The 19381-nt window shown below is 55.6% G+C and overlaps 1 protein-coding gene and 1 long non-coding RNA gene across 3 annotated transcripts; one reads left to right on the top strand and one right to left on the bottom strand.

Annotated features, from left to right (window-relative positions):
- Positions 1–1703: 1703 nt before the first annotated feature.
- LOC135188720 (uncharacterized) lies at positions 1704–4948 on the bottom strand. Its single transcript, XR_010307798.1, has 3 exons — positions 4888–4948; positions 4097–4154; positions 1704–2032 (listed from the first exon to the last, which is right to left on the bottom strand). It is a non-coding gene; the product is annotated as an uncharacterized LOC135188720 (long non-coding RNA).
- A 163-nt stretch (positions 4949–5111) lies between these two features.
- LHX5 (LIM homeobox 5) lies at positions 5112–14140 on the top strand. 2 transcript variants are annotated; one of them, XM_064168213.1, is made up of 6 exons: positions 5112–5887; positions 8223–8446; positions 8973–9026; positions 9536–9813; positions 11136–11301; positions 13166–14140. In XM_064168213.1, exons 1-6 carry the CDS (start codon positions 5715–5717, stop codon positions 13531–13533), a joined length of 1263 nt encoding a protein of 420 aa, XP_064024283.1. In that variant the 5' UTR covers positions 5112–5714; the 3' UTR covers positions 13534–14140. The 2 variants fall into 2 exon arrangements, with proteins under 2 accessions (XP_064024283.1, XP_064024285.1); XM_064168215.1 differs by lacking the exon at positions 8973–9026.
- The last annotated feature ends 5241 nt before the right edge of the window (positions 14141–19381 follow it).

Genomic DNA, 19381 nt, shown 5'->3' with positions numbered 1-19381 from the left:
CTCGCTCGGCGCTGGCTGTTTCCAAATCGAAAGGCACCGGAGGCTCCGGAACCCCTCGCTGGGACCGGGGGTCGCGGTACCGTGAGGAGTCGGGGCCGCTCTCCGCGTCCCAGACTCGCACCGACAGGCACAGGGCATCGGCCTCACTGCCCCTCTGCTCATGAAGGGTTTTTTTGTGTGTGTGTGTGGGTGGGTTTTTTATTTGGGTTTCGTTCCTGATTTTCTGATTTTTTATTATTATTTTAAGTCGTTTGATTTTCTTCTTTAATTTTCTCCTTTATTTTGTTTGGGGTTTTTTTTTTTTGGGGGGGGGGTGGTTTTGTTTTTGGTTTTTTTCTCCTCCCTTATTTTTTGTCGTATTTTCCTCTTTTATTTCGGTTCTTTTTTTCCCCCCCCTTCTTCTTTTCTCCCTTTAAAGCACCTCGACCGAGCCCTTCCTCCTCTCCCAGGTTTTCACACCGGCACTGCTTTTCGTTTGGTGCCGTTTCTTCTTCCGAACCCTCTGGGCTGGAGCTCGGAAGGAAGAGATCAACAAATTCGTTAAAAATAAGATAAAGGGAAAGACAAAAATCAGAGTCCTCCGCTTCTTCGTTTGCATGTGAGCCGCGGTGAGGATGAGGAGGAGTGTTTGTTTGTTTTCCTTTTCAACCCCCCGCCTTTCATAGAAACACCAGAGGGAGAAATGAGCACCCCCCCTTCCCCGGGCTAGAGCACCCCCTCTCCCCGGCATCGAGCAGAAGGGGACGAACACAGCATCGTAGAGGGACAACACACCAAGACCCCAACCCTTCCTTAGGGTCTCTTTTCGATGGAGGGAATGAGAAGGAGCTGTGGGTTTGGGGAGATCTAAGTGGCAACGGGGAGGCTCTCTGCGAGGAGCGGGGGTGTCGCATTGTTCTCGGGCGGTGTGAATACTCACCTCACACCCCCCACCTCCCCCAGACTCCCCCCCCTTATAACACGGAAATTTCCATGTCCCAGCTGCCTTCCCCTTTTAACCTTGGTATTAATTTAGGACGGATCTTTTTAAACGGCTCCATAATGCATTCAGACGCTGCTGGAGGTTTATCTCTTTTTTTTTTTTCCCTCTTTTTTTTTTTTTTTTTTTTTTTTTTTTTTTTTTTTTTTGTACCGTGGGTTATATTTACACCCAAAACAAAATAATTACACTTTTGTTGGAGAGAGAAAGCTGGTGATTAGGCTGTGGCTCTTTGCAGCAAACCCTTTCTCAGTGGTACACCAGGACAATTTTTCACGGCTGGGTGAAATCAGACGCGGGAGGTAATGAATCCTGTGAGCTATTTAAATTTACAATTTGTAACGCAGTCACTCAGAAACGCCGATGGCCCGGCGAGGAGATGCTTGCTGGGTTTGTTTAATGTTAAAAACCTGCACCGTCCCCCCTCTTACCGGGGGAAAGCGGGGAGGAGAAGCCTCACCCGCTCCCCCAACGCTCTACCGCCGCTGGCAGCAGCCCCGCGGAGAAGCGCGGAACCCACGGCGCTCAAGGTTCGGCTTCTATTGGCAGGGCAGAGCCGCGGAAAAAACGCAGTCCGCTGCACCGGGGGCTCGGCTTTTTCAGGTCGGGCAGGGCGGTAGAAGCCGACTCCGCACTCCGCGTTTCTTGGCGTGCCAAACCCACACACACACACACACCTCCCAAAACCGAAATAGTTGCAAATCTCAAGCAAGTGGTCGGCGGAGCATCTTAACAGATAGATAATTAATTACAAAACACAGAGGGAATATGCAAACCGCGTATTACAAATTCTACAGGGCTTAACTGATTGGAAACAGATTATTATCTTGTTTGTCTTTTGTCTGTTTCACTTATCCCTCTGCCGTCTGCTGTGTTGTAAGTTGATACACTTTATTCTTGAAAGGGGATTGGGGTTGGGTTGTTGGGTTGGGGAGGGGGGGGGGAGCTTTTTTGTTGCTTGTTTGTGGGTTTGGTTTTGTTCTGTTTGTTTCGTGGAGTAGATTCCATCAACATCTCGTCTGAGCGACGCTGCTGCTGCTCCGTGCGTTTACCCTGTTAAAACACAATAGGTATTATTAGTTAGATATAGATGGATATGATGGGCCTGAATTACCGCCTGGTACCGTGGGGGAATATAGAGTGGGCTGGGGGTGAAAGGGAGATTACTTGGGGGTTGGGGATTTTTCCCTTCCCCTTGGCTTTATTTCTCCCTTTACGTCCAAAAGAAAAAGTGAATCGAGCCGGGCAGAAGGGAGTAGGATGCCCTGACATAGCTGCTTCTTTGCTGCCAGGCTATCTTGGCTGCCTGCACAGGCACTACGGCCCGGCTGGGGAAGCACCTGCCTGGGAGAGAGAGGTGCCGAGGGCCACAGAGGTGTTCGAGGCCGTGGAACCAGGATGCGAGAGTGCGCAAGGCGAGGGTTGCTCCCGCAACGTCGCCTGCCGCTCTACAGATCATCCACGCCAAGCAGAGCATCCATACGATGGTCCAGAGCAGACCGTCCCGCCGTGGGACCGTGGCCCACGCCGGCCGCATGCCCTCGGGCGGCCCCACACCGGTTCGGACCGTAGGGGCCCAATGGGGTCGCCAGAGCTGCCCCCCGCGTCTGCGTTTTTCCGCGGGTGCGAGAATTCTGTGAGGTCTTGCAAGCGAGACACACGGACATGCGTGTGTCCGTCCGCGGTCTACATTCGTCTACACTCGTGTGCGAACGTATTTCTGCCCACGCAGAGGCGCGGGTGTACGAGTACGTCCCTCCCGCAACACATCGGATGCGGTTCAGCTCCACCAGTTTCTCCCCGCTGAGCACTTCCCGCAGGGAGCGGGGCCGTGATTCCAGCTTGCCTCGGTCCTCCCCAGTCCTGTCCCCGCTGCGAGGCTTCACCCAGACCCTGCCCCGAAATTCAACACCACCATGTACCCCGCAGCAGTAGGGAGACTCAGAGCCCGGCCGAGCCCGCTCCACACCCACAGAATCCCCCGGGGAACCCCACGGAGCCCCGAAAAACTCGGGCAGAACCGCGGAGATCGCGATCTCCGTCAGTCCGGTGCCTTTTCCTCTTCATTCTTTCGCCTTTCTCTCCCATTTCTGTTCTTTTAAATGTATTGTTCTGCTGTTTGAGGATTTGGGGTTCCCCCCCCCCCCCCTTTCTTTCGCTCTTTCTCTTCCTTTCATTCCTTCTGTCTTTGTTTTCTTTCCCTTCCCTCTTTTTTGCCCCCTTTTTAGCTCCAGCTTTTCTTTCACGTTTTCCTTTTCGTTTCTTTTCCTTTCTCGATGCCATTTCTGTCATTTCTTTTCTCCGTTCATTTTTTCTCTTCCTTTCTTTTTCCTTTATTTTTTTCCCAGCTTCTTTTTTACCTGCTTTATTTTTACTTTTATTTTCCCCATTCTTTCCTTCTTTTTTTCTTTTCTTTCTGTTTTTTTTCTATCTCTCTTTCTTTCCTTCCTATCCCAAATTTCCGTTAATTTATTTTTCTTCATTCTCTCTCTTTTTCCTCTTTTCTTTCACCTTTTTTTTCTGCTACATTTTCGCTGTTTCCTTTCACGTTTTTAATTCTTTTCTCTCTCGATTTCCCCCCCTCTCTTTATTTCCCTTTTTCTTTCTCTCTCTTTTTCCTAGTCTTTTTTTCCCCTTCATTATTTCGATTCTCACTCTTTCCACCAACACTCCTGCCCAAGGGTACACGGAAAACCTCCTTCTACATGTCCCCGTCGACCTCCTTGTGCTGGGTATGGAGTGTGCTGTTTTGCCGTTACCGGAGCGTTTCCGCGGCTTCCCGTTCCAGAGCCGAGATGCCAGGCGGCTGTCGGCCCGGGAAGGGCTTTGCCCGAGCCCTTCTCCTTCGGAGCGCGGGGAGAAAACATCAAAATAATTCTTAATGTAGAGGTTTGGGCTGAGAAACGAACGAGGAAGAGGAGGAGAGGTTCGGCCTTCACCTGCCCGGCCTCCTTCCTCCTCCAGGGTTTCCCTATCCGCTCCCCAGATCCCGGGTAAACGAGGGGAGAAGCAGCGGGGCCGACCCCTCTGGGAGCTGTGGGTTGAGGTAGCGACCCCCCGGCCCCACAGAGAATAAATCATCACCCCAAATGATTGTCTCCTTCCCCCCGCCCCCACCTCCCCTGGCGCGGGGTCCGATCCTGCTCCGTTCTTTCCATTCACAGCTCCGTCGCATCTGCAATTAAAGAGGAGAAAACAGTGTCCGAGGGGCCAGTCCCCACCCCCCCCTCCCCGGGCCACCCCTGCCCATTTTATCTCTCCCCGCACCGAGGTGTTACGGCGAGTTCCAAGAAGCAGAGAAGGGACAAGAAGACAGCAGGCCCTGGGGACAAAGCACAGGGAGGGGTAGGGGGCAGTCCGGGGTGAGGGGGGGTGTTGTTGTCACATACCTCCGCACACCGGGGGAACTTTTCATCCCTCCACGCTGCCGACCCCCTCCTCTTCCCCGCCCTCTCTTTTCCGCCCGATCCCCCCAACCCCCTAAAATCCACACACACACTTTTCCCGCTTGTTGCTCTTCCAGACAAAAGCATCTCCCCGTCCGGCTGCAAAACCAGCACTAAACACCACCCCACCCCCCCCCACCAAGACCCAGAAAGGAGTTACTGGGCTCCCCTAACCCAACTCAGAGCCCTCCCTGCGAATCTCTCTCAAAGGACTAGCACAAAATTCAAGGCGAATTAGAGGGAAAGGAGATTGGGGGGGGGGGGGGGGGGAAGAAACGAGATTTTTTGGGGGGAAGGGAGGTGGGGGGAGACCAAAGTGGGTTGGGGTTTTTTTGGAGGGGAAAGAGATTTTGCTGAGAGAAAAAGAGATTTTGGAGGGGGGGGGGGGGGCGGCCTGGTATCGTGTCGTGTCCTCCCCCCCTCCCCAGACCCCCCCAGCCCCCCAGGCAGGTGCATACTCACTTGGCGGCACAGGTACAAGCCACCCTCAACAATAGAGGCGCGTTGTTTTTTTCCCTCTGTGCCAAGCAGAAGGCAGGAGCCAATTTAGATATGCTATAAATTAAGAGGTTGCCATGGTTACCGCCACCCCATTGGTCCCAAGCAGGCCGACGCGGGTCCCTCCGTCACCAAATCTGAATAAGGATGCGCGAATTACTAAGGCGGGGGACAAAGCTGGCGATGGGGACAGCATGAGAGTGGCGGAGCGGCGGCGGCGGAGCAGAGCGAGGCCCCGGGGCTGCCGGCTGCAGGGGGGGGGTTCATGTACCCCTCCCGCCGCGCCCGCTGCCGCAGAGCCCGCCAGCAACGCTCCCGCAGCTCCCGGGCCGCTCCGGAGGGACCCGGGGGGTGGATTTAGGGGTGTTTTTTATTCTTCTAATTCTTCTTCTTATTCTTCTTCTTATTATTATTTCTCGGGGGTGGCTCGGATTTTTTTACTGCTTTTTTTGGGGGGCATCGTTTTTTTGCCTCCCGCCACCGAGGCTCCGGAGAGAAGAGGGGGAAGAAGTTGACAGCTGCTCCGTTTCCTCTTTTTTTTCCCCCCCCCTTATTTCTCCTTCGATTTGTTCTGAGTCGTTGCTCTGATATTTTTTTTCTTATTTTTTCCCTTTATTTTTTCTTTCTTTTTTAAATATCTTTTTTTCCCCTTATTTTTTAAATTTTAAATAATTATTTTTTATTGGGTTTTATTTTTTTTTTTCCCCCCAATACGGTTTCTCCTGCCGTTTCTTGCCGCCGGTGCGGGGCTGCTTTCTCCTCTTGCTCTTCTCCATCCCCCGGCGGAGGTTATGATGGTGCATTGTGCGGGCTGCGAGAGGCCGATTTTGGACAGGTTCCTCCTCAACGTCTTGGACAGGGCATGGCACATCAAATGCGTCCAGTGCTGCGAGTGCAAGTGCAACCTGACCGAGAAATGCTTCTCCAGGGAAGGCAAACTCTACTGCAAAAATGACTTTTTCAGGTGAGTGCGTTCCCCACCCCCGACTTCGCTAACGGGGACGAAGAGGGTGAGGAGGGTCACACCACACCCGGCCTTCGCTCACTTCCCGGGGGTCTCTCCCGGAGCTTTCATGGGCGATGTCTCCGCTTCCCCTCCCATCCTTCTCCACCGAGGATCGGCACCCAGCCTGCCCCAAAGCTCCTGTGAGGAAACAGGTCCCCGGGCCCGGGGAACCCCGGGAGGGGGAATCGATGGCTGCACTACAGCCGCTGCTGCAGCCTCAGGTAGGGGCTGCCAGGCTGTGCCCCGCCGCTCAATCTCTCCGTGACCTTGCCTCCACCAGCACCGGGCCTCGCAGCCCTGTGCCCCCCCCCCCCAAACCCTGCTCCTGGGCCCGGCCTGGAGCTTGTCGTCCACAGCAGGCCCCGATGAAAACGGTGTCCAAACCCTTGTTTCCATCAGCAGCCCCCGGCGGTGCTTCTTAAACGCCCCTAATGACTGCGATAAGGTGCCGATGAGGAAATTAGGGGCCGGGATGAAAAGAGGGGGGCGATGACTTATGACTCCTAATGCTCTCACTACATCAACGTCACTGGAAGCACCGAGGGAGGCAGAAGTTGTGCCGTTACCGGAGGGGAATAAGGGGGTACCCTACCTAGGCATCCCGGGGCCTGGCAGCTCTCAGTTTACCCAGGGACCGAGCACCTGCGACCTCCGCTCTCAGAGCCTGGGCTTGTTTGGGGGTGTTTTGGGAGGTTTTATTGGTGGTGGTGGTCGTTTTTTTGGTTAGTGTTTTATTTGGGGGGGTGTGTGTGTCTGTGTGGTGGGTTTTGGGGGGGTCGAGTGGTGTTGTTTGATTGTGGTTGGGTTTTTTTTCGGGAGGTGTTGTTTGGTTTTTTGGTTTGTTTGTGGTTTGGGGGTTGTTGGTGAGGGTTTGAGCTTTGGGGGGGGTTTTTTGTGTAGGTTTCTTTTTTGCTGTTGTGGTTTGGGGATTTTAGGTTGTTTTTTCTTTGTTGTTACTTTTTGTGTGTATGTCTGTTTGCTTGGTTGGGTTAGGCTTTGATTTGGGTCTTTTTATTCCTCGGGGAAATCGTTTACAACCTGCATCCCCTGGATTAATTTTTTTTTCCCTTAAAAAAAACCAAACAAACCAAAACCAAACTCACGGGGAAGAAAAAAACAAAACAAAACAAAACAAAGCACAAACAAAAAACCCACAAAACAACAACAACAAAAAAAAAACCCAAACAAATAAAACCTCAAACCCTCTGCCTCCAGAGAAGGGAAGGAAAATCCTAAATACCTAAAGCTCTATTCCCGACCAGGAAAAATCCCCCCGGGGGAGAGCGGGACGGTGCGGGTGCCAGGCTGGGGCCCCGGGATGCTGCGGGGAGCGGAGCTCACTCCGCCACCTCTCCCTTTGTCCATCGTTCTGGCTCTAACGAGCCCCGTTTTGTCCCCGGGATTCTCAGGCCGGTGCCGGGCGGAGTCGAAACTCCCTGTTGCCCACCGGGGAAGCGCCGGTTGAAACGAAATCCGCCCCTCCCCGTGAGCTCGGAAGGGAACCTCCAGCACCCTCCTCTCCACTCCGGCCCTCCTGGGCTCCAAACCCAGTGGAGGATGCTTATGCGCCCCTGTGTGTCCCGCGGGTGAGGACACCTCAGACCCGGGCTCCATCCGCAGCCAGCGAAGGCTGCGCGGGGGGTGAAGGCTTTCCTCTTCCTCTTCACCCCAAAGCAACCGGGGATGCGAATCGCTGGATTCGACGCGGAGAAGATGCTGGAGGATCGGGCTCCTTCGGTGGGGTTTTGAGGAGTGGGAGGGGATCGGTATAAAGGAGCCCCCCAACCCCGCAGCCGATCGCCACCAGGGCACTCAGCTCTCTCCTTTTTATATTACCTCCAGTCCTCTTTTTTCCTCCCCAGCTCCCCTTTTTTTCGCTCAGTCCCTTTTCCCCCGCACCAGCTTCCCTTTTCTGCCAGCCTCGGTTTTTTTCCCCCCACTCCTATTTTTTAAACCCCAGCTCTTGCTTTTCCCCTAGCTCCCTATTTTAAACCCCCAGCTCCCGTTTTATTCCCTAGCCCCCGTTCTTTCCTTAGCTCACGGGGTTCCCCCCCCTCCACATTCCGTTTATTCCCAAATCCCATTTTTTTCCCCCAGCCCATTTTTTTCCCTCAGCTCATTTTCCTTCCCACCTCTGGCTTTTCCCGCAGCTCTTTCTTTCTTTTTCTCTTTATTTTTTCCCCCAAGCTATCCTTTTGCTCCCAGCTCTCGCCTTTTTTTTTTTGTTTGTTTTGTGTTTTTTTTTTTGTTTTGTTTTTGTTTGTTTGTTTTATTTTTCTCTTCCCCTCTCCAGGAGGTTTGGTACCAAATGCGCTGGCTGTTCCCAAGGGATTTCTCCCAGCGACCTCGTCCGCAAAGCTCGGAATAAAGTCTTTCACCTGAACTGTTTCACCTGCATGGTCTGCAACAAGCAGCTCTCCACGGGCGAGGAACTCTATATCATAGACGAAAACAAATTCGTTTGCAAAGAGGACTATTTGAACTCCCCCAGTCTGAAGGAAGGCAGCCTCAACTCAGGTACGAGCGCCTCAGCCCCTCCGCGCCTCCAGAGGCTGCATCCTGCCGCTCCGAACCTCCAACGAGGTGTTGCTTTCAGCGGGGTGAGGGAGTAGCACCCCGCAGCCAGCTTAACGCCCTCTCTCCCTCCGGTTCATCCGCGGGGAGGGATTCGGGGTGAAAGCCTTTAAATGGGGCGCAAGGCTCTGTGATTTCTCCACCACCACGCGTGGGATGAGCGCCCGGTATCACTGTCCTGACCCCTATGGCTGAGGGAATGTGAGGTGGTGGGGGATCGGATTCCCCCCTACCCTGGGCCTGGGCACAGAGTTCCTCTAATGCCCCAGATGCCCCCCGCGAGTGTGTCCAGTCCCCCCCGCGCTGTGGGCCTGATCCTTCGCCTCCCTTCACCCAGAGGCAAAGCTCCCATTTGACTTCCTTGGAAGCTGTCTCTGCGTCAGGAGAGCAGGATTAGGCCCACTCCTGCTGTGCCAGCCATGCCAGGCGCCTGTGCTCACCCCCTTCCGTGGGCTCTCTCTCCGTCCAGCACCCGGGGCCGGATCCTGCCACGCCAGTCAGTGGGGCCGCTGCTGTGAGCGAGGCGAGTAGAGCTTGGCCTTGGGGCGGGGGGGAGCTGGCATCAGGGGCCCCGGGTGGGGGTGGGGGGTGTGTGGTGGCTGAGGTTGGGGGGTGTGAGCCAGGCTTAAGGCAGTAACTGGAGAACCCCCGAGGCCCTGACAGGGAAAGGCTGCATTTTTCCGAGCGGCACATCCTTCTTCCCAGTGTGAAAGGCGCGGGGGGAGGACAGGAGAAATGACAGGGGGGGGCTGCTGTTGGCCCCGGGGGATCGCCCCCTCCCCAGCTCCTCTTGGTACGCTTTGCCTGATCAGGAGGTGCTTGGCTGGAGCTCTGCTTGGTGTTGGGGGGATGATGCACCAGGTGTACCAGAGTGGCAGAGACGATCTGCACCCCTTGCTGCTCTCCGACACCCCCAACCCCTCTCCTGGAGAGCAGCCGAGCTGGCGAGGGCAGAGGAGAAGGGGGGGGGTTGATCTGTCCCCTAAGTCATCCACCACCCCCCCTCCCTTCCTCTCTGGGTCTCCTTTACAGTGTCCTCATGTACAGACAGGAGTTTGTCCCCGGATCTCCAGGACCCCATGCAGGACGACACCAAGGAGACAGACAACTCTACCTCCTCGGACAAGGAGACCACCAACAACGAGAACGAGGAGCAGAACTCGGGCACCAAGAGGAGGGGGCCCCGTACGACCATTAAAGCTAAGCAGCTGGAAACTCTCAAAGCTGCCTTCGCTGCCACCCCCAAACCCACCCGCCACATCCGAGAGCAGCTGGCCCAGGAGACTGGCCTCAACATGAGAGTTATCCAGGTAGGGCACCTCCAGCCCCACCACCCTGCCCCTCTTCCCCACCATCGCCCTCCCCTCTCGGCTGTGTGATGTCATGGGGCTGGCCAGTGACGTCATTCCCTTATCAGTCCAAAATTCCAGTGACATCAGAGCTCCATGGGGTGATTTCCTCTGGCAGAAAGCAGAGACTGGGCAAGAACCCTCCTGGGGAGGGAAAGGAGAAGGGATGTTGATGTGAGCTCACATAGTGCAAGGCCATGAGAGTCTCCCCTGGGTGCTGGAAAGGGTTTGGGACACTGAGGCTGGTTCCACAAGGAAGTGGGGACAGGAAAACATTGTCTGTTCCCTGCCAGCATCACTCCAAGCCCAGCCTCGTCTTCCTGTGGGTTAGTAAGGATCCCCCACCCTTTAATGGTCCCACCTTGACAGGATTTTTTCAGCCCTTAAAGGGATGAAAACCAAATGCTGAGCTGGCTGCATTACTCCAGCACCTTGGCTGGGCTTCCCTCGGGGCTAAGGAGAAACGGATTCTCCGGGCTTGTGCGAGTGAGGAGAAGCCAAGGCAGGCTGCAGCAGCCCGGCACTCCCTCACCGCACGGCGCCCGGGAAGAAAATCCCTGTGGAAATGCCGGGATTAATGAGCTTTAATCGAGGCTTTCATAAGGGAGGACTTCCCGGCTCTGCCGGTAGCGGAGCTGCGAGTCCCCGGTTTTGGCTCAGAGGAGTCTCCAGAGGTTTGAGATAGGCTCGTCCTCCTGAGCCTGGGGACACCGAGAGGAGTGGGGCAGCAACCCAGACACTTCGGCAACCCGGGAGAAAGGGGTGCGTGGGCTGGGGAGTGGCGATTCGGGTGAGGCAGCCTCATCTTCTGCTTCCACCTCCACCCTCCCCGCCTGGCTCTGCTACCGGCTGCAGCGGGCGCTCAGGGCCCTGCTCGTCCATTTACACCACGGGTTGGAATTGCTCCTCACCTTTTCCCTTCCCTCTTTTCCTCCTTTCTTCCCTTTCCCTAAGGGAAAACTCTCCCCATGCCCCCTGGCCGTCCTCTCCTTTGCAGGGACAGGCAGGCTGAGGATGCTCCTGCTGGGATGCAACCAGGATTTCCATGACAGTCATTATTTCCTCTGTGCCTCTCCTCCTGCACCTCTCGGGGCTACTGGCAGAGGGGAAGGAATAGAATCTTAAAATCCCGGAGCGGGTTGAACCCTTCCCACTTGACTTCCATTCAAGATTTCCATCCCTTTCGCCGGCCAAACCTGGGAGGGGACGGAGGGTGGGAAGGGTCGACAAGATAGAGGGTGGGCGCTGACCCCGGGTGGATGCTAACCCCGGCCATGCCGCAGGTCTGGTTCCAGAACCGTCGGTCCAAAGAGCGGCGGATGAAGCAGCTGAGCGCGCTGGGCGCTCGCCGCCACGCCTTCTTCCGCAGCCCGCGCAGGATGCGGCCCCTCGGCGGCCGCCTCGACGAGTCCGAGATGCTCGGCTCGACCCCCTACACGTACTACGGAGGTGAGGGACCGCCCGCGGGGGCTCTTACCAAGCTATCCTTCCCTGCCCCTTCCCTTTCCCTTTGTTCCTCCTCTGTCCTGCTTCTCCCAGGGTTTTTTTTCCCCTCCTCCTTCCCCCGCGGCCCCGAGGGGACGGTGAGGGGAACGGAACCGCCCCACGCAAGCTAAAGCATTCGTGCGCGCACACTCACGAGTGTGAACCAACTGTGTACACGCACGCATGAACTAGTTACAAACCCCCACGCGTGAACCGGCTGCCCGTTCTCACGCGTATGCACACGCAGGGCTGTGCAGCGCTCACATCAGTGCATGGATGCGCATCCCCGCACACATGCGCGCTCTTCCCCACGCACACGTCCAGGCACACGCAGACACCTCCCCCCCACACCTCCCCACGCCTTGCACTGTGAGCGGTGGGCGGCTGCAGCCCTCCTCCCGCGAACAAAGCTCCAGCTGCGGGGCTTTTGTGCCCCTTTCAGCCCGCAGTTGTTCCCATTACCGCCCGCATCCCGCAGCATATGGAAGGTCACTGCCGCCGGGCCGGGCCGGGCCCTGTCCGCTGCCCCGACGGGACGGGATGGGTGCAGTGGGACGGCCTCGCTCTCTCCCAGTTCTCCCCACTCCGGCAGAGCTCCCCCAGAAGCTGCATTTTCAAAGTTTCTCCCCTGATGAGGAGCTTCCCAGGCTCCCTTTGCTGTCCTGCACTTAGCTTATGCATCCCTTCCATCCTGCTGGACTAAAACAAGGGATTTTCCCAAGCTAAATGATTTCCCCATTATATTTCCCCCTTATATGTATTTTCCCCCAATATATCCCCCCCCACCCCATTTCCTTTATGTATATATTTTTTTCCTATTCCCTTTGTATTTCCTTTTCTCTATTCCTTTTGTATATCCTTCTCTCTATTTCCTTTATATTTCCTTTCCCCCAATTCCTTTATATTTCCTTTCCCCTGGTCCATTTATACTCCCTTTCCCCCAATTCCTTTATAGTTCCTTTTCCCTGTTTCATTTATACTTCCTTTCCCCCAATCCCTTTATATTTCCCTTTCCCTGTCCCATTTATACTTCCTTTCCCCCAATCCCTTTATATTTCCCTTTCCCTGTCCCATTTATACTTCCTTTCCCCCAATCCCTTTATATCTCATTTTCCCTGTTCCCTTTCTATTTCCCTTTCCCCAATCCCTTTATATTTCCTTTTCTCCAATTCCCTTATATTGTCTTTTTTCTGTTCCTTTTATATTTCGTTTTCCCATTCCCTTTGTATTTCCTTTTCTCTATTCCCTTTATATTTCATTTTCCCCAATTCCTTTATATTTCCTTTTCCCTGTTCCCTTTATATTTTCCCTTCCCCCAATTCCTTTGTATTTCCTTTTCCCTGTTCCCTTTATATTTTCCCTTCCCCCAATTCATTTGTATTTCCTTTTCCCTGTTCCCTTTATATTTCCTTTCCCCCATTCCCCCTGTATATAAGGAATGGGGATATATATATATGATTTTTTTCTCATTCCCCTTATTTTCCCCTCATTCCCATCATACATATTTTTTTTTAACCCCCATTCCCCTTTCCCCATCAACCAAGCACTAAACTGAGCTCATCCTCTCACCTCCAAAGCTGTCCCGGCCCCGGGCTTGCCTTCCTGCATGCCATCCCTCCAGGCTGAGCAGGGGAAGGCTGATGAGCACTGCAGCCCTTAGAAGGGGCTTGTTTCTCTCTCGGCTTGGGCTGAAATTTGGGAAGCAGCAGAGCACCTTGGGAGGGGAGGCCACGAAGGTTCAGGGTTGGATGTGGAACACAGTAGGGCTTTCCAAAGGATTCTCTTTGGTTTTTGGTCCCAACTCCATCGTTTTCTCCTCCCTCCCCAGATTACCAAGGTGACTACTACGGACCGGGAGGCAACTATGACTTTTTCCCCCACGGGCCACCCTCCCAAGCCCAATCCCCGGCCGACTCCAGCTACCTTCAGAACTCAGGACCTGGCTCCACACCCCTGGGACCCTTGGAGCCCCCTTTAAGCGGACACCACTCCTCAGAAAACCAAAGGTACACGGATATGATCTCGCATCCCGACACGCCCAGCCCCGAGCCGGGGATGACCGGTTCGCTGCACCCCCTCCCGGGAGAGGTCTTCAGCGGGGGGCCCAGCCCGCCCTTCTCCATGTCCAGCAATAGCGGCTACAGCGGGGCCCTCTCACACCCCAACCCGGAGCTCAGCGAGGCAGCGGTGTGGTAGGCCTGGCGTGGGCACGCGTGTGTGCGTGTGGAGGGGGGGGGCAAACAGCCTCAAGTCCCCCAGCCCACGCGTGTCCCTCCCCCCCCCCTCTCCCTCCCCCTCCCCAACTTTCTCACTCCGGACCAAGGCGCATCACATCACCACCGCTGGATAAAGACTTCCCTCCGATGCCAAAACGCATCCCTGCATCCTCCCCCATCAACGCAGCGTCACTGCACACACAACCCCCGTGGGACCTTAGGGCCACCCCGCTACCTCCCCCTCCCAGCACCTTCCTCCTCCCCCCACCCCTCGGCATTGAGGGGGGAGGGCAACGAATGGTGCCGAGCCCCGAAGAAACACATCCCCCTCCTCCCCACCAGCGTCGGGACCACCACCTCGGACCAAAGCTGAACTCACCTGGACACAGTTCCCAGGAGAGGGGTGGGGGCTGGGCAGCCCCCTCCGCCCCCCCTTGCTAATTAGCACCCTTTTTAATTATCCTCTACCACATCATGGGAGGGGGGGGGAATGGTGAACAGCAGGAATCAACACCCCCACCCTCCCTTCCCTCCAGCCTTTCCTCTGCCCTTGTTTTTGTTGTTCCCATTTTATCCACAAGGAGAAGATGGGTTTAGACCTGGGGGGGGGGGGGAGGGAGGGTAGGGGGGGGTTAGTAATGGGTTGCAGGCGGTAGGGGCGGGGGGTGGCGTGTGTGTGCGGTGGGGGATGACAGGTTGAGATGGAAAAGAGGCAGAAAGAGGAAAAACACAACAAAAAGCTCCTCCAACCACCACCACCGACAACAAAAAAACCCCAAACCCACCCCAGCAGAGCAGAAATCAGGTCCGAGCCTCGACGCCCGACTCCCACCCCCCCACCCCCCCCCCACAATGTTTTCCCAGAGGCTCTGCCAATTTAAGGATGTATTATAGTTTTTGCTTCTAGTTTCTTTATTTTGTATAAAAGGAGAAACAAATAAAGTATGTTTTTGTGTTTACTTGATTATTTATTGTACTTTAGTCTTCGGAGGCTCCGAATCTTTTCTATTTGGAAGAGAGGGAGGGGGTGGCACGGGGTGAGGGGGGGGTGGGGGGGGGGAGAGGAGAGGGGTTTGAAAAAACAAACAAAGAGAAGAAAGTAAGGAGAATGGAAAAGGAAAAGGGGGAACAAAGTTGTTTTCTGAAAGCATTGTGGGTTTCCTGTCCCCGCTGCCTCTTGCGGAGGCTGTTAGTGTGAATGGCTCTTATTGTTCAATGTGAATAAAAACAACCTTTTAGCTACCTACTGCTCACTCACTTGGTCCCTTTCGTTTTACTTTATCAGCTATTTCTCTTAAGACTGATGGTGGTGGGGCTGCCCTGCTCCTCTCCCCCCTCCATCCCCTATCCCCCAGCCCAGCAGTGCCCCATTAATCCCCTGAGCGGGATGCTGCCCGCTGCCGCCGTCACCCACCTTGTACTCCAGGCCCACATCACCTTGGCGCTGAGGTGGACACACTAACACATTACCCAGCTCAACAGCTGCCCTAGTGCATAATTCCTTTCCCCTGGGGGGGAAATACATTGTGTGTAACTCCCAAGAACACCCACCCGCCCAACAAGGCACCTTAGAGGCACTCACAGCCCTGCTGGCAAAGCACCCCGTGGTGGGGTGCCACGGGAGTGCCAGGAGGGTCAGCTGAGTGGGACACCGAGGGGACACCAAGGGAGGGGGGAGTCTGTGAATGCCATCAAATCTGCCCCAGGGGAGCATAGAGAAGCAGACAGGAAGAGGTATCCCCCAGCACGCTCAGGACCTCAGTCTATCCCTGCCACGCTTCTGAGAGAGAAGCTTCTCACACTCCTGCTCTCCCTCCCGCACTCCTGCTCTCCCTCCCGCACTCCTCCTGCTCTCCCTCCCGCACTCCTCCTGCTCTCCCTCCCGCACTCCTCCTGCTCTCCCTCCCGCACTCCTCCTGCTCTCCCTCTCTTGTTTTCCAAGACAAGGAAATAAATAAAGTCCAGGGCAGGCTGTGCCTCTGAACTAATATTTAAAATGCAAAATCGTGGCAGAGTTTCCCCCTCCCCTCCCTTGTCTTGCAGTAAAAAGATATAAACAGAATAAATTACCTTCCCTCTCTGGCTTACCAAAGTCCCTCTCTCCTGACCTGAATTTTAAGTCCTGGCTGGGCTGGAGCACGGAGCACTGATGATTTATGAAAAGCCAACCACTTCTCTGCATATTTTCCCTGTTCAGCCAAGTGGTGGAATTTATCCTTCCTATGCCATTACCAGCATTAATAACAGGGTGGCAAACGAGCCAGGCTGAGCCCCGAGGGATGCCTCAGCCAGAGGCTGGAGACACCACAAAGACTCTCAAGCTCTCTTCACCCCCTCCATTTCTCCTTGTTTAACAGGTGGGGAAACTGAGGCAGGGGAGCAGCTGATACCTCCCTCCTGGTCTACTCCTCCCAGGCTGTCAGAGTTAGCAGGTGATGAACCTTTCCCATTAAGGGCAGGGCAATGTATTGCTAAATACCTTCCTCCCAGGTGCATTTTGAGGGTTATAGAGTGGAGCACAAGGGCATGGACTGGGTGAACACTGACTGCTGCTATTGTTGTTATTATTGCTATTATTATTGTTATTATTATATTCCCAAGGCATAGCAACCAACCACAACAACCTGAGGGCTGTTTGCAGGCTGCTGTGGCACCCCCAGCTCTGAACACAAGGATGCAGGAGGCATTCTGGATGATGCTGACATGCTCCAAGCTGCTACTTCCCACTGTGCAGGGACCAGGGGCTCTGTGCAGGAGGAGAAGGCATCTTGGAGCAGCCACCAGATCAGGGGTGTGCTGGCATAGAGGATCTCTCCTGGTTGTGCTCCACAACTCAGAGGTGGATGCAGGAGCCAGATTTTCCCCTCAGGGGCTGGTGGTTGGGCTGGACTTACCCATCCTAGCAAACACCCACCTGTGGCTTGGCACTGGCAGAGGGGACCTGATGGCAGGGGGGAGCACAGTGTCACACAAAGGGATGGATCCAAGCTGTGAGACGTGGAGCTGGCCTTGCAGTGAGCAGCTGGAGCCTGCCCTTTGGTTGTCCCAAGCCCTTAACCACAGCCAGGACAGGAGTCCCCACCACAACTAGGGGCAGGGTACAGCAGCACAACTGAGATTAGGTCTCCACCACAGCCAGGGTCCCCACTGCAACTGGCACCAAGGGTATAGCACCACAACTGAGACTGGGATCCCCATCACAGTCAGGGCACCCCCATGGCAGCTGGGTCCCCAATAACCCCAGCAGTCCCAGGAAGACACCAGTACCTAGGATTTAGCCTGACTCCAGCTGCAGGGTGACCACAGGTGACTTCCCTGCCACCCCATAGTGTCCCCCAGATAATCGTCACCCCTGTGTCCCTGCCAGTGACATCCAAAGCCCAGCCCCTCCCCACCCCCTGGCACCCAAAGCCCAAGCACCTCCCCATCAAGGCAAGGAGGGGGCAAAGCTCCTCGTTGAGGTACTCAGATGCCACCACCACTAACCCTCAGAGGGGACCCTACTGGGGGAACACCCCCACACTTCCCAGCTCCCCCTAAACCCCATCAGAGCAGCACCAGTCCTGGGAAGGAGAAACTCCTTTTCCAAAGCTCTTGGGCAAGCATCAATGCTATTATTTTTCTTCCTCTCCCTGACCTTTTTCCCTTTTCTTTTTTCTTGGAAGGGGGAAGGTCTGCAGAAGGTGGAAAGCAATCAGGTTTTGGACCTGGGATAAAAAATGGCTGGAGTAGGTTGGGCTGACTCCCTATAATTAATAGTGTGCCTCGTAATAGGATTCTCCAGCCTTTGGTGCTCCCTGGAAACACCTCTTTACATAAGATATTGCTCACCATGGAGCAGCAGAGGTTTGATTTATGGGGTTTGGGCCTCCAAGAAACATCTTGGGGGGACTGCCCTGGCTGCTAGGAGGTTTGGGAGTGTAGAGGGGGGGAAAAGGTAGAAGACAGGGAGAGGGTTTCTGGGGTGTTGGCAGCCAGCTCCTGGGGCAAGCACAGGCTGGGAGAAAGGGCTTTGTAGGAGGGTGCCTGTGGTTAGGGCTCTGACACAGACCTGGGGCTGAACCCCTTTGGCTCTGACAGGGAGAAAGAGGAAGCTGAGGAAGGTTTGGGGGTAGGAGAAGGTTTGGTTCCATGCTCAGCATCACCAGGTGATGCTAGAGGAGTGGACTGAGCTAGGGAACCAGAGAGCAGTCAGGGTGGGAGCAAAACCCCACATGACCCTGGGATGGGAGGAAGGAGAGGGAAGGGGACCAAAAACCCTCGAGAAGTGCAACAGCATAGGGCTAAAAAGCAAACAGAGCAGTGTAGGGTGGGAGTGAGGGAGAGCAGGCAAGCCTGGAGGGAAAGAGGGAATGGGAGGAGGAGTGGGATGGGAAGAAAAGAAGGATGTGGAGGGCTCCAGGATGGGGCACACAGACACGTGTTGGTGCACGTCGGAGCCTGCGGGTGTCGAACACGCCGGGGGAACTCCACCAATAAATCACCCTAACAAGAGGGTCTGTGCCTGTTGTTCTCTCCTGACCGCAGACAGCACGGCAGGAATGGGAGAAGATTGTAATAATTAATAATCATTAGAATAATAATGCATAAAGACAGTGGCAAAGTAATTAGTCAGCCGGGGAGCGCTTGCTAATTGAGGCGGGAAACTGCAGTCCAAACAGCCTGGGGAGGAGCAGGGGAGGGAGGGCTCTCAGGGCTGGAGGATGATGAAGAGGATGCCAAGGGGCCGAGTGGGATGTGGGTGCTGTAGTCCTGCCCTTAGACGGCAGAGTCCCTGTTTCATCCTGAGCCCAAGTCTTGCCCACCCTGCCTGCAGCAGTTTCCCTGTCCCTACAGGGGTGCTGATTGCTGGGGATGCAGGAGTCACCATGCTGGGACAGAGGGTGCAGGAGGAGCCGTGCTGGGGATGCAGGAGTCACTACGCTGGGACAGAGGGTGCAAGAGGAGCCGTGCTGGGGATGCAGGAGTCACCATGCTGGGACAGAGGGTGCAGGAGGAGCCGTGCTGGGGATGCAGGAGTCACCACGCCGGGACAGAGGGTGCAGGAGGAGCCGTGCTGGGGATGCAGGAGGGTGCAGGAGGAGCCGTGCTGGGGATGCAGGAGTCACCATGCCGGGACAGAGGGTGCAGGAGGAGCCGTGCTGGGGATGCAGGAGGGTGCAGGAGGAGCCGTGCTGGGGATGCAGGAGTCACTACGCTGGGACAGAGGGTGCAGGAGGAGCCGTGCTGGGGATGCAGGAGGGTGCAGGAGGAGCCGTGCTGGGGATGCAGGAGTCACTACGCTGGGACAGAGGGTGCAAGAGGAGCCGTGCTGGGGATGCAGGAGTCACCAGGCTGGGACAGAGGGTGCAGGAGGAGCCGTGCTGGGGATGCAGGAGTCACCAGGCTGGGACAGAGGGTGCAGGAGGAGCCGTGCTGGGGATGCAGGAGTCACCACGCCGGGACAGAGGGTGCAGGAGGAGCCGTGCTGGGGATGCAGGAGTCACCACGCCGGGACAGAGGGTGCAGGAGGAGCCGTGCTGGGGATGCAGGAGGGTGCAGGAGGAGCCGTGCTGGGGATGCAGGAGTCACCATGCCGGGACAGAGGGTGCAGGAGGAGCCGTGCTGGGGATGCAGGAGGGTGCAGGAGGAGCCGTGCTGGGGATGCAGGAGTCACCATGCCGGGACAGAGGGTGCAAGAGGAGCCGTGCTGGGGATGCAGGAGTCACCATGCCGGGACAGAGGGTGCAAGAGGAGCCGTGCTGGGGATGCAGGAGTCACCATGCCGGGACAGAGGGTGCAAGAGGATCCGTGCTGGGGATGCAGGAGTCACCATGCCGGGACAGAGG

Source organism: Pogoniulus pusillus, chromosome 30, assembly GCF_015220805.1.
Source record: "Pogoniulus pusillus isolate bPogPus1 chromosome 30, bPogPus1.pri, whole genome shotgun sequence".
NCBI lineage: Eukaryota > Metazoa > Chordata > Aves > Piciformes > Lybiidae > Pogoniulus > Pogoniulus pusillus.
The sequence above is the reverse complement of the archived record's forward strand: the minus strand, read 5'-3'. Positions and strand labels throughout refer to the sequence as shown.

What these genes read in the sequence shown, in the direction of transcription:
- LHX5 (XM_064168213.1), top strand. Translation starts at nt 5,715, where the DNA reads ATGATGGTGCATTGTGCGGGCTGCGAGAGGCCGATTTTGGACAGGTTC. An exon ending in GGGCCGCTGCTGTGAGCGAG is followed by an intron (nt 9,027 to 9,535) that starts GCGAGTAGAGCT and finishes TCTCCTTTACAG; the next exon opens with TGTCCTCATGTACAGACAGG. An exon ending in CCCCTACACGTACTACGGAG is followed by an intron (nt 11,302 to 13,165) that starts GTGAGGGACCGC and finishes CTCCCTCCCCAG; the next exon opens with ATTACCAAGGTGACTACTAC.